Genomic DNA, 13,889 nt, shown 5'->3' on the forward strand with positions numbered 1-13,889 from the left:
ATGTTTGACAATTTCCACAATCGCCCTGCTACACACAGACAGAACTCGAGCTATAATTGTTTTACCATATCCACAATCGCGGAGGCGCAGCGGAGGCGCAGAGGGGAAGCAGCGGAGGTGCAACGGGGAAGCAGCGGAGGCGCAGAGGGGAAGCAGCGGAGGTGCAACGGGGAAGCAGCAGGGGCAGAGGGGAAGCAGCGGAGGCGCAGAGGGGAAGCAGCGGAGGTGCAACGGGGAGGCGCAGAGAGGAACGCAGAGGGGCAACGGGGAAGCAGCAGAGGTACAGCGGGGAAGCAGCGGAGGTGCAACGGGGAAGCAGCGAAGGGACAACGGGGAAGCAGCGGAGGTGCAACGGGGAAGCAGCGGATGCGCAGAGAGACAGCAGCGGAGGCGCAGAGGGGAATCAGCGGAGGTGCAACGGGGAAGCAGCGGAGGCGCAGAGAGGAAGCAGCGGAGGCGCAGAGGGGAAGCAGCGGAGGTGCAACGGGGAAGCAGCGGAGGCGCAGAGAGGAAGCAGCGGAGGGGCAGAGGGGAAGCAGCGGAGGCGCAGAGGGGAAGCAGCGGAGGTGCAACGGGGAAGCAGCGGAGGCGCAGAGGGGAAGCAGCGGAGGTGCAACGGGGAAGCAGCAGGGGCAGAGGGGAAGCAGCGGAGGCGCAGAGGGGAAGCAGCGGAGGTGCAACGGGGAGGCGCAGAGAGGAAGCAGCGGAGGCGCAGAGGGGAAGCAGCGGAGGTGCAACGGGGAAGCAGCGGAGAATAAGAAACTGAAAGCAGAAACATTGGGACAGATGACACGCATTCAGCCATGGGATCCTCTTTCCGACAGTGAATGGATACCTGGATCCCAAGAATAATGCAGTGTATTCATTAGCAAATGTGACGATGAATATTTGTAATAATTTGACAAGTCACACCTACCTCTTTACCTGTTAGCCATGAAAAGAAAGTCGAATAATTCCTCTAAAACCTCTACACGAGGAACATGATAACCTCTCTTTACTTTAACACGCCATTGAAGAGAATGAGAGCGCAACTCTCCAAACAATGTTTGTGTTGGCAGGTAATAAATCCGTCTTTACCTTGAGCCTGTGTTTCCCATAGAATCGTTATCGCGTTTTCGCAATCTCGCGATCTGAACCTTGGAAAACAAGTTAAATCTAGCTGGTGGTGTAACAAAATGCATATTGCCAATTCATATCTAAAAGGAAACACACAATAAATTGAAACCTTGATCAACAAGCGGTGATCGTACTCGTGGCAAAGTGAATAGTAAAATCTCCCAACAATATGAGCCTTGATCCACATGAAGTGATCATACAATCTCAGAAGCTATATAACATGACATTAATAGAATAGCAGTTACACTATGCAGTCCCACCACAAGCCAATACGCCTACTGCGAGGGTGGGAGTGGTAACGTGGTGAGCTCGGCAAGCGAACCCGATGCCTATTCCCGCTCCCATTACAAAATACAACTTTAATCTAACTGGAGGTGTAACAAAAAGCATATTGCAAATTCATATCTATAAGGAAAAGACCACACAAGATGAAGTAAAATCTGGGAAATTTTAATGTGCGCCTGAGCACAAAGACAATAAATTGAAACGTTGATCAACATGCGGTGATCGTACAAGTGGCAAAGTGAATAGTTAAATCCCAAAGTCCCAATACCAAGTAAATAATAATATAAATGATTTACCACAGTGAGTAAACAATGAATAAGGAGGAACGTGGCATTGACAAGGAATGTGAATGAAAAGTCTAACTTCTTGGGAGTAATTTCCCCAAAGTTGTCAATGCGTCCAGTTTTGTAGTATGTCTAATGTTCAAATAGGCATTACTTTTACAGAAGCCTATTTCTTGAATGATCTCCCCAGGAAGTGCAATCTCAAAGGCCCAGCATGCTCCACCCCTGCAGAAAGAGTGGCCAGTCACAACTAGTTGGTTGCAAGAACGCCTGAGTGCAAGGTGTACTATGGACACAAATCTGTCATAATCAAGGGCTTGGTAGTTATTGTCTAATGGAAAAGGTTGAGCTCTCTCTCTACCCGCCTGATACTCTAGCACAGACTGGATAGCATGACCTTGATCCAGTGGCTGGCCAGGAATGTTAGGCAGAATTATATCCAAACCTTTCTCACGAAAATGTAGCGTTTCAGTGTGCCTCAGCTTGACATAATAACCAACCTCTACTGCACTTCCATCTTGAATACGAATAGGCTTCTCTGCCACAAACGCACCTTTTTACACCAAAAAGTGCCTGCCCTCAATATACCAAAGAAACCTAACACACAGGCAGCCCACACACAGGCACCAAAAGGACAACCTAAATCCAAGTTGTCATGTATTGCTAACAGCATTGTTGGCGTAACAGGGTTTGCAGCCGTCTGAGCATCGCCTATTTCCCGTTTTGCACCACGAAGAACATGTTGAACTTGCCAATTATCTTTGATGGGATCTGGATATCCTCCTTCTTTATGGATATTTGAAATGATACTCAAGTACTGACGTGTAGTGCCAAATTTTAATTTTTTCACATCACGCAAGTACGCAATATAGAGCAATACGTCCTGTTGTGTCACTGGTACTGTATCAATAGTGATCAGATCACAAAAGTCAGTGTAACACTTGAGTTGACTGCGATACATTGACTTGGTCGACTGCCCACCCTTGCATCTTGAGTCTCTGTACCGAGCTTCTTAGCCTCCTCTGTAACTCGCCATGCTCGTCCCCATCTGATGTTAATAAAATCACAACTCATGTGTGTAGACAGATTTTCAAATGAAAAAGGTAACAACTGGAGGCTAGGCAACAATGAAAACACATTTGACAGCTTTCCTTTCTCATGAATTCTTGAAATGGTGTCGGAAATGACGTTTTGATGTCCGTGAATATATTCAGCTCGTAGAACAAAGTAATATGACGCCTGTAACCAGAACTTTATCTCAAATACTTCATTAAAAAGGGGGACTTGGACGTCTGCTTATTGATAATTGATCTTGCAGTTTGGTATCAGTCTTAACAATAACCACTTTATCAACGAAGTGGTGACACCATCTCATAACTGCTAATATGATCATCATGGCTTCTTTACAGTTAATGTGCTGATCACAAACATATGGCAATATCTGTGGCCCAATTGGCATACATAAAGCACCTCCACCCTTTAGACATGCATCAGTATGTAAAGTCTAGAGTCCAGAAAATGTGTCGTGCCATTGAAAGTCTGTAGCCACAGAAAGATAGCCACCAATTCACATCTTCATGGAAGTCAGCGTTCAATTGCAATTTATCTTTCTGGGACTGCAGAGTATTCTTTAGATCAATAATTCTTCTAAAAAATGTTCTTCCTCCTTTTTTAACCATGCTTGCCCAATTGAGCTTTCCAATTAAACTTTCCAACTGCTTTATTGTTGATCGTTTCCAATGTTATTGAATTCCAACAGCTCTTGTTTAACAACTGTCACTTAGTCTGAAGGTAGAGAAAGCACACCATTTGTTGTATCAATCACAATTCCTAAGAAAACAATATTCTGGCTAGGACCATCCACCTTGTTCCAGATTATATTAAATCCCAGAAACTGAAGCACGTCCAGCAATTTCGCCTGTCCTTTTGCTGAGTCACAAATATTCAAGAACTCATCTAATTATGCAATGTCAGTTGGAATTATAGTGCTGTTTCATAATGCGACAAACAGCACTATTTAAAGTCTGAAAAATACGAGGACTCTTGAAAGAACCAAAGGGCACTTGGCGTCATACATATAAGTGTAGTCCGAGTCTCCTTCGAAGAGCCATGAAAGATCTGTATACTTGTGGCTACTAGGATGAATTCGCACAGATCTCTATGCATTTTTCAGGTCAACCTTTGCTTATTTCTTTTGACAACCAGTCAGAGAATACAGCAAGTGAAACCAATGAGTATGATCATGATGATATGCACAATGATGAACTCAATGACAACTCACAAGATGGCAGTGTTGAAATAATTGAGCTTGATGAAGCCAATGAGTATAATCAGGATGATGTGGTTGACATTGATGAACTTGACGAGAACTCACAAGATGGAAATGTTGAGATAATTACAACTGATGAAAGTGTGATCCTCTTTAGCCCTGTATCATCAAATGTATGTGAACTGCTGTGCAAGAAGCTTGATATTCAACATCTATGTGTATCAAAAGCCCAAGATCATGAGTTTGGTATGGAAATTGGTGAACCGTGCAGAACAATACCTAATGAAGGTGATGGCAATTGCTTCTTTTGAAGTTTGACCCATGCAATCTCTGGCAAAGAAAACAGGGAAAGCAGACAGGCTGTTGTGTAACACCTAAGAGAACATGCTGAAAGCTTCCATGCATTCTTAAGACCAGGTTATGACTCCACTGAACAATACATCTCTGAATCACGAATGTTGCATGTTGGAACATGGGCAACAGAACTAGAAATTCTTACTACTGAAAGTGGAACGCTTATTGACCAGATTTTTCCGACATACTTTGGTTACCAAGAAGCCATTGAAATCTGATTAGGAATTATTTTGTGAAAATATCCAAAATAATTCCTCACATGGCAAATAAACATCCGCAAAGCCTGGGTTGGGGGTGTGGTGTGTGCCATTGACCTGGATGGAACCCCTGTAGACACCGGCACGGTGAACATTGGTCAGATTGTATTTCATGTATATATACTACTCAAAAGATGTTGAAGAACATTGAATTCTTTCATATGACTACAGTTGATCTGTCAACGAGATTAACTAGTTTTTTTTCAAGAAGTTGGTGTTCGTTGACTTCTTTTGAGTCATTGGTTCATATTGTCCATTGTTCTGTGCATTGTACATTCTATTGTGATAGATAGAGAATACTTCACTCATTCTCGTTAGATACCATTTTTTACGAAACTCGTGAACTTTCTAAGGTATCTGACCGAGCAAACATAGAAAGTCCACTCGTTTCGTAAAAAATGGTGTCTAACGAGAATGAGTTAGGTATTTGATTTATTACCCACGTTAAATAAATATTTTTGTGTAAATACATAACAACTTTCGTTCGTTGACAGACCAACGAAGGGCTTAGAACGAAGGGCAAGGTCACCACCGGAATAAGAAAAGACAACCGTGATCTACTCAGTGTTTTACGCTAGAGATGGGGAATGTTATTGTTCACATTTGGGATTTTTTGGGCCACATAATAAGAAGACAGGCATACTTCTACGGAGTTTTCGTATGATTTGTATCGGAAATGTTCACTTTGAGTTATCTGGTAGTGCAGTCGTGAACAAACAACTCCCGAAACAGTGCTACAAAATACCCCTCGATTGCACAACCGGAAAATCGGGCGGGTGCGTCACGCTAATGGGGACCCTCGATGCGTGTGACTATCTTGTTTGTTTTAATTAAGTGTTTGTAAATATCTCTGGCTCTCATGAGAATGTTTCAGTTCTGCCTTGTAGTTGCAAAATGAATGACGTCTCGCGAATTTTTATGAACTAAAAAAGTAGTCCCGGTGTGACAGAGGTCACGGTTATCCAATCAAAACGAATAAAACAAGGTCAACCTTGTACGACACGCGTGTGACGTACGGATTTAGTATCTTACCACCTGTATCTTCTCCACGTGGGTAATAAACAACATGGACCCATTTGCTACTATAACTTTGTTTGAGTATGATTAAACAAAATCGTCAAATGACTTCACTCTCTAAACAATCCAATGGCAGCAAATGGGCCATGGTATTTGTCAATAAAGATAGAATACATTAAATAATCAAGGATGGACATGGCATGTATGTTCATTAATCATTTGATACTAACTTTGCAAACTATGAAAAAAACAATGAAGATCTGGGTTGGAATAGGTCTTCAGCAACCCATGCTTGGAGTAAAGGCAACTATGCTTGTCGTAAGAGGCGACTAACGAGATCGGGTGGTCAGGCTCACTGACTTGCTTGATGCATGTCATCGTATCTCAGTTGCGTGGATCGATGCTCATGTATCAATCACTGGATTGTCTTGTCCAGAATCGATTATTCACAGACCACCGTCATATAGCTTGAATACTGCTGGTTACGGTGTTAAACAAGAAGCAATAAAATGTATATGCATTTTTATCCTTGCCTCTACAAGAGTGCTTTATTAAAAGTAATTACAGAATTCCGCCATGTGTCCTCCTGCTAGAATGTTGCTATACGCGGCGTAAAACCATACTCATTCACTCACTCATACATATATTATTATTAATATTATGCTATATTTGTGCATTCCCTTTTTTGTAGTTGTAAATTACAATTATGAAACTGATTGTTCTGAATGATACAAGCAAATGTGCTGTGTCCACAACACTTATGTTGAAATATATATTTACCTCAGCTAATACCATACATGTTGGTTACTATATGAAGACTTACTCATATTCAAGAGATCTCAGATCTGGTTCGATGCAGAAAAGAACATGCTGGTATGTAATGTGAACTAATGCTCGTGAATGCACTCTTTATGACGTTATAGATCCGTGACTTAAGATGCACCATCTGTCTTGTGCAGGATTAACGTGTAAAGTTTGAAAATCATGCGCCGCATAACGTGATAAGAATAAAATCACTCGGTGGATACACTTGGCTAATTGTTAGTTTTTTCATCAATTGGTACACATTGGAAACATCTCTTCTTAACGTACATACTTCTCTATATGTTTCTATGGTCCGCGTTTCTTTTGGCAGTGAGTATAGCTGATAGTTGTCATATTTATTATTCACTGACTTTGAACATGCACAATAGCACACATACTTATTTCTTTTAGTATTTAGATGTTCATTCCAACTGTGACCATCATGTGGTTTTGGTATCACCCAAGTTTACACTCCAAATATGACTGCAATGAACTAATAAAAAAATCAATGGATACTGTAACATACATTGAGTACTGGTGTATCTGTTGTGCAGAAATCTATATTCCATTCTTTTGGTGAAGCGTTTTTAGAAAATAATTAGGAGTGGCCATAATGTTTATGACCATATGTGCAAATCAATTGAGTCATGAATTATCCAGTACACGTTATGTGAGCTAGTAACCCTGATTGCTGAATTGTTTGTGTTACATGAAAGATGTGTCTATTTCAATGTACAACTTATTGATTCTACCTGTGTAATGCTGCTCATAATAATGTGTCCATGATGTATGATGTTCAAAAGAAATTCAGAATACCTTTCATACTAAAATATAATGAAGTTAAGAAGAAGGGGTTGATCTTGGCACGAGTGCCTGTTGTATTATTGTACAAACATGTGGATGTGAAGAAAACATTACTGATTTCATCACTTGTATTGGTATCTGATTAATCATAATTTACTGAGATTGGTTCTGCTTTAACAAGTTCAGTGAACTGTGAACTTAATACCCTGTGATGACAACTTTTCTGTAATGAACAGTTAAGAAGTAATAAATATGGAATACCCACACATAATGGGTAACCATGTATTTGAAAACTCAAATACAGACACATGACAGTTGAAGAGGTCGCATTTGACTAGTCCCTTAGACTGTGAGAGTTTGATAGATCAAGAGTCACATATGGACTACAAGTACCTTGTCATCTGTTATCAAATATATGTTCTGTCAACCAGAAGTAATATCTTTCTGATACAGCAAGTTAACGTAGCAACTGAACAGTCACTATTGGCTTGAGAGTAGCAGAGTGGCGTGACCTTTTAAGATGTGGGAAATTACCTCAAAATATGGAAGGGTAGATTGTAGTATTGATCTACAGCCTCTAGGAAGGTTCCAAATTGGGGCACAACATGCAACGTATTATTATATAAGTGATATAAAGCATTGCAAAAAATCTAATATGTATTGTGTATATCACTGTATGTTAAGCGTACAGATGTGTTCACATAGTGTTGTTTTGGTAACACTAGTTTTAACCTGTCATCATGGTCATGGCTACATGATACATGTTCAATGCATTGATATTTTACTTCCTTCAAACTTCAGTTCTTAGGGCACAATACATTTGATATCTTATTCTTGTCATGACCTTCGAACCTCAGGGTATAATCTGTAAGATCACAACAAAATAGCCAAAGGTAGATTCCAGTATGGATCGACACCCTCTTGCTAGGTTCGAACTTGGGGAAACAATCTGGGAAATCCCCACCAAATATCTAGGGTTGATTCTAATATGTATGAACTTGCTCTAACTGGGTTCAAATCTGAGGTAAGCATATTGGAAATCACCACAAACCCAAGGGTACATCATCGTATGGATCTATATCCTCTACCTTGGTTCCAACCTGGGCTAACAATCTATGAAATTACCACAAAATACCCAAGGGCTGATTCTAATATGTATGTACACCCTCTTGCAGGGTTCGAACCTGGGCTAACAATCTACGAAATCACCACAAAATACCCATGGGTTGATTCTAATATATATGTACACCCTCTAGCAGGGTTCGAACCTGGGGTAACAATCTATGAGTGGTGAGTGAATTTGGTTTTACGCCGCTTTTAGCAATATTCCAGCAATATCACGGCGGGTGACACCAGAAATGGGCTTTACACATTGTACCCATGTTGGGAATCGAACCCGGGTCTTCGGTGTGACGAGCGAACGCTTTAACCACTAGGCTACCCGACCGCCCCAACAATCTATGAAATCACCACAAAATACCCATGGGTTGATTCTAGTATGTATGTACACCTTCAAGCTGGGTTCGAACCTGGGGCAACAATTTTGTGAAATCATCAAAAAATATCAAAGGGTTGATTGCAGTATGTATGTACACCCTCTAGCTAGGTTCAAACCTTGGGTAAAAATCTGTGAAATCACCAGAAAATATCCAAGAGTTGATTGTAACATGGATCCACTTACTGTAGCTAGCTTCAAACCTGGGGTAACACTTTAAGAAATCATTACAAAATACCCAAGGGAAGTTGCAAGAATGGATACATTTCTAGCTAGATTCGAACTATTTATATATGATTTAAACAATATTCATAAGTCCCTGATGGGATTTGTATATCTTCTGTATATCAGTTTATCGTATGTTAAGTGTACAAATGTGTTCATATAGTGTTGTTTTGGCAATTAACTTTTTCATCTTTCATATTTGACATGTTCAATGTTTTCGGGTTTTTTTACTTCGCACATTGTCTTCCTGAAGACAGTTCAATTGTTATTTCATGAATGGGGATATCTCACCTATATTTATTTATTTACATACCTTTATATACCTGGGCTATTGCTAAATGTGAAATTAGAGAATATTCAAAGTGTATGAGGTATATTGATGGATGTTCATGATGTTTTGAAAGCAAACCATTTCCTTCGCCAAATTTTCAACCTTTTGTTATCTTATTACTTTTGTTGTTCTTACATGTAAATATATATGCTCTCTGCCTCATAGCAATCATTCACCCGATGAAGGAGTAAGCATATACTCTGAAACGTTGTGTTCCTCGTTATAAAAAAGATGACATCCATAAATTCTGTTCTAGAAACTTTTGTAGCATGTTGATAAAGTAAGACATATTAGAAGTGCAATAAAACAAATTCACAACATGAACAGTGCTAATTTGTTTGAATTATGTAATGATTGCTTGAGCATGTATTGTAATCCTGTTGTCATAAAACAGCAATTCTTGACGATATAGGAAATCATCAACATTTAAAAAGGTCTGTTGGTCCGTGATGAATTTGAGCCAATCACTGATACCGTGACATTTTTAACATTGCTCCCTAAAAGACTTGGTTGACTTTAGACATGGTTCACAAATGCACATACATGCACACACTACATGCAGTAAGATAATCTGTATATTATTTTTGGAGGTACACTGGCTATCTTTTTCTGCAATGAGTCTTACTTCAGAATCTATTCAATAACAACATTCAACTTTCCACTTTCAATTATGTATCATTTTGCTAGAAATATGAAGACACATTTACCTCCCTGGGGTTATAGGTTTGAATATATAAAATGGATCCGCCTAGATGACTACATTTATTTCAAAACTTTCAGGTTATATTTAAATATTACACAGTCATATGAACTACCTTTGAATGCGTTAGTTTCACTAATATGAATTCCCCGTAGTCTGGAGAGCTGTGGGGCTGCCATTAGTAACTAGAATAGTCAACATACATGTGTAAAATGTGGTCAATATCGAACCAATGCTTCCCCAGTTTACCTAGAATCAGCGTTTCACACTAGAACAGATCGCGGAAACACACCCTTGATCAATGGCAATACCACGAAAATAGGTGACGAGACGGAAGGATACGCATCATATACATACATTGAGTGAGTGAGTGAGTTTGATTTTACGCCGCTTTTAGACATATTCCAGCAATATCACGGCGGGTGACACCAGAAATGGGCTTTACACGTTGTACCCATGTCGGGAATCGAACCCGGGTCTTCGGTGACGTGCGAACGCTTTAACCACTAGGCTACCCGACCGCCCCTAATATACAAACAACTACTTGACCAAGCAGTTACAAATTTCAACCAACAAAACTATGATGCCCCTCCTATTATTCTAATCCTGAAGACACTCGACTAATCGATATGTGATATCTTGGGCCGCGATTGACACGAAAGTCCGTTTCTACAGGAGACCTCTCTCTGGGCGGCTGTTCCTAACGTTCTTTCCTTGCCTCTATGGTCGACCTAGAGACGTAGGGTATCTGACGAGCAAGTGAACTTGGCTAAAACGTGCGTCAGGCGTTCGTGGAGGCGTCCAACAAATAATTGTTATTGCATTTTCTTCTGTACCGATTTGTTTACAGTACTGAAACCCTACAAGAATCATCCGATCGAGTGTGTCTATCAATGTCGTTACAATCAACTCCTCTATAACTTGTTTGATAGGCATTACTTAGAAGTTGGCGGATGACAAGATAGACACAATTTTATGGATAACAACTTCTTTAATACTGTAAAAAGCGACGTTTCGGTATAGATCCTTATACCGTTGTCAAGCAAGACTGAATGAGGGACATAGTGCAGAATATAGTTCAGTTTGGGTTCCATAGCAACCTAACGAAGATAAATTAAATAGCGGATACTTTTGACATGGGCCAAAGAACAAAATATATGCACCGATCAGTAATGATAAGTAATGCCTACTTTCAATGTTTTCTAAGCAGACGCAGGCCCCAGGAAGATATGAATTATTTAAACGAAATTTCTGAAAAAATCGATTAGAAGTAAAATCAGATTTGATAGCTACCAATAGGGATTGTTAAATCTTTAGTCAGATCTGTGTTTGGTGTAGGATGCATGAAACCATATGTACACAAAATTGGACGCATTTCAAGAGATGGGTTAAGGGGAGTGCCGAATTAGGTACAAAGCACAGTGATAACTTTTAATGCATTAAGTGCCTGCCAAACGACATGACCCATGTAATTGGATGATCTGGTGAGGAACAATAGCTTACAAAATGTTATACATGGATCATGTTTGATTTCTCTCTCCGTAGTTGAAGTTAGTCGAAGTGATGTGGCTACAATTAGGCATGGCTATCCACAAGCCTAGTCTACATACTTTCACGAAGTCTGGTCGAAATCGAAACAATGAAAGCGGAGTTACAGCTGTTTAGAGGTCTGGTTTATGAAAGTTTCTGGTTAAGTAGTGCGGGAAAAGAAAGTGTTACCTCTTCAAAAGAACATGTAAATAACATGAATATTCATTCCAATAAAAACATTTCATAAAACTCTGTTCTTGATGAACGATTCAGTTTGTTGCCCATCTGTTGAGCCACTTGGTCCTTCCACTGGGGCATCTGATGTGTCAGCAAACCTTCCTGAAGTCTGCAACAAAAACAGAGAAGCATATTTTGGGGCTTAGATTCAGAGCTACGAGCCAACATAAAGTCCCTGGTATTGGGACCGGATGCATCGGTCTAATGCTAGTCATTTATTTGTTAGTTTTTGCTGCAGTGAGCAATATTCCACCAAAAGTCTTAATCGAACAAGACCCATACAAACCAGTTACTGAACGAACTTGGAACGTCCCAAGCCTTGGATACGATGACACATAACAGAGCCTGAGTAAAGTATCCAATCCGTTACTTTTTGTGTTTGATTGAGGTCTTCCGTAGACTATATATGGAATGACATAGCCAGGCCCTTGATTGACAAATTTAGTCATAAGCAAAATGTGTCTTTCAATGATATTTGATAACAAGATACATGCTTTAAGGTGCCTAAACAATTAAGAAATGAAGACGTCATGACGAAGAAATTCACGGTTAGAAAATCGAAACCATCTTGTTATCCAGCTTGGTATTTTGAATTTCTTTGAACAGACTAGATAAGATGCTGAATATGGTTTTACAGTTGTTTCCTTGGCTATCATCTCTGAATGATCAGATTAGGTGAATTGTACATTTAAGTTAGAGTAGTTGGTACCCATTTCACAAAGTTATAATTCTGCAATAAGCTGCAACCTTGGGTTCTGGTTCATGGTACTGACCATCACATGTTCTTCTTCCTGTTCACTCCTCCAGCAGAAGAATTTTCTGATGTAGAGAGGGTTAACTCCATCCTTGTTTCCACCTGCAGTATTCAGACGAAAGTTTGTTTCATAGCAATGTTTTGATTCATTTTGTCCCTCTAATGTGTAGGGTGTTCAATTGAATATGTTCTACGAACGTACATAAAAAGAAACATATCAGTATAGGACAAGAATCATATTCAGCCTGAAAGGATGAGGATATTATATTATGTGATTATATTTACCTGTGGCCAGACTGAGAACAACGCCCACCACCTGCACGATGAGGAATCCAAACACGTGGTACAGCATGTAGGAGAGACTGTAGAAGGCGTCAAGACCTGACCTGGCAGGAAATCATATTTAGTTACAGGACTGGCAGAAAGAAAACATTGAATAAGTCATGATTAGGGGTGAATTTCATGAGGTGTTTCCTCGCAGGGTGGAGATGTATTTGACTTCATCCTTCTTATTACCATAACAAACCTAATTTCTCTTTTCAAATCGAATATCAACAATTCAAGATTCTCTTTTATGTAAGTCATAAGCAGCTGACGTATACAGTTTGAAAGGTATTAAACATCATATACGTTGTTCTTCAACAAAGCAAAGCGTCGCGAATGTTACCCAGTATATTGGCGTAGATCATCACTGGTTGAGTTCGTTGTCGTCATGGTGTATGGCAGAGAGAGGTTGACACTCGGGCAGAAATCAGTCGGGGCAGGCGGGAGAGGGGGCGTCTTCCTCACCCCTGGGGAAAGTCTAGCACCTACCACCAGCCACGTCAGGAAGCTGATCCCAACCAGCAGTGCAACAATAGCGCTCTAGGGAGAGAGGATGGGTGCTGTATATAGTAATACAAGCTAACCGATTCAAACAGCTTATCTCTACACTGTGGAACCAGAACATATCATACTTTGCCATGCCTACATATTTGTTACATTCAATTTCACAAAAGGGTAAAGAAACAACATTAATACGACGTTTGCACATCTGCTACAGACCTCGGATACCACCTTTTCGGTAAAAATGCACCTTGGTGGTCAAAACAAATATGAACTATCATTTTCATGTGTTAAACCCATGTACACTGGTTGCACGGTGCTAAATCAGTACATCGCACGTATCTCTTTCGAAGATTATCTCATGAGCCTTTACCCAAATACGATACCACTGTGTCAGAATCTGAGGACAACTTTCTTATTATCTTATCAGCGTCGATGCTTATACATTCTCGGTACAGTTGAGAAAACCCTTCAGACAAGCATATCTGATATTTGTATCTCAAAAAGAATATATTCGAGCACTTCAAATAGTTTCTGATCGTCATGACATCAACTCCCAAAAGGGTTTACTTGGAGGGCTGATTTTGCACTGGAGGTTGTCT

At 40.2% G+C, this 13,889-nt stretch overlaps 2 protein-coding genes across 2 annotated transcripts in view; one reads left to right on the forward strand and one right to left on the reverse strand.

Moving 5' to 3' along the window:
• On the forward strand, window positions 1-852 carry LOC125381955 (uncharacterized transmembrane protein DDB_G0289901-like). The gene has a single exon (XM_048399337.1). The coding sequence runs from the start codon at window positions 1-3 to the stop codon at window positions 850-852; it is 852 nt and encodes a 283-aa protein (XP_048255294.1).
• Window positions 853-10,061: 9,209 nt separating this feature from the next.
• LOC124142256 (sodium-coupled monocarboxylate transporter 2-like) overlaps window positions 10,062-13,889 on the reverse strand; it is a 32,622-nt gene continuing 28,794 nt past the window's right edge. Inside the window, exons 13-16 of the mRNA XM_048399338.1 lie at window positions 13,130-13,326; window positions 12,748-12,848; window positions 12,482-12,564; window positions 10,062-11,817 (exon numbers count right to left, since the gene is read on the reverse strand). Coding sequence (XP_048255295.1) covers window positions 11,713-11,817; window positions 12,482-12,564; window positions 12,748-12,848; window positions 13,130-13,326 — 486 coding nt within the window. The 3' untranslated portion in view covers window positions 10,062-11,712. The remainder of the gene's footprint in view (window positions 11,818-12,481; window positions 12,565-12,747; window positions 12,849-13,129; window positions 13,327-13,889) is intronic.

This window comes from Haliotis rufescens, unplaced genomic scaffold (assembly GCF_023055435.1).
Source record: "Haliotis rufescens isolate VD_foot unplaced genomic scaffold, xgHalRufe1.0.p SCAF_2, whole genome shotgun sequence".
NCBI classification, from domain to species: Eukaryota; Metazoa; Mollusca; class Gastropoda; order Lepetellida; family Haliotidae; genus Haliotis; species Haliotis rufescens.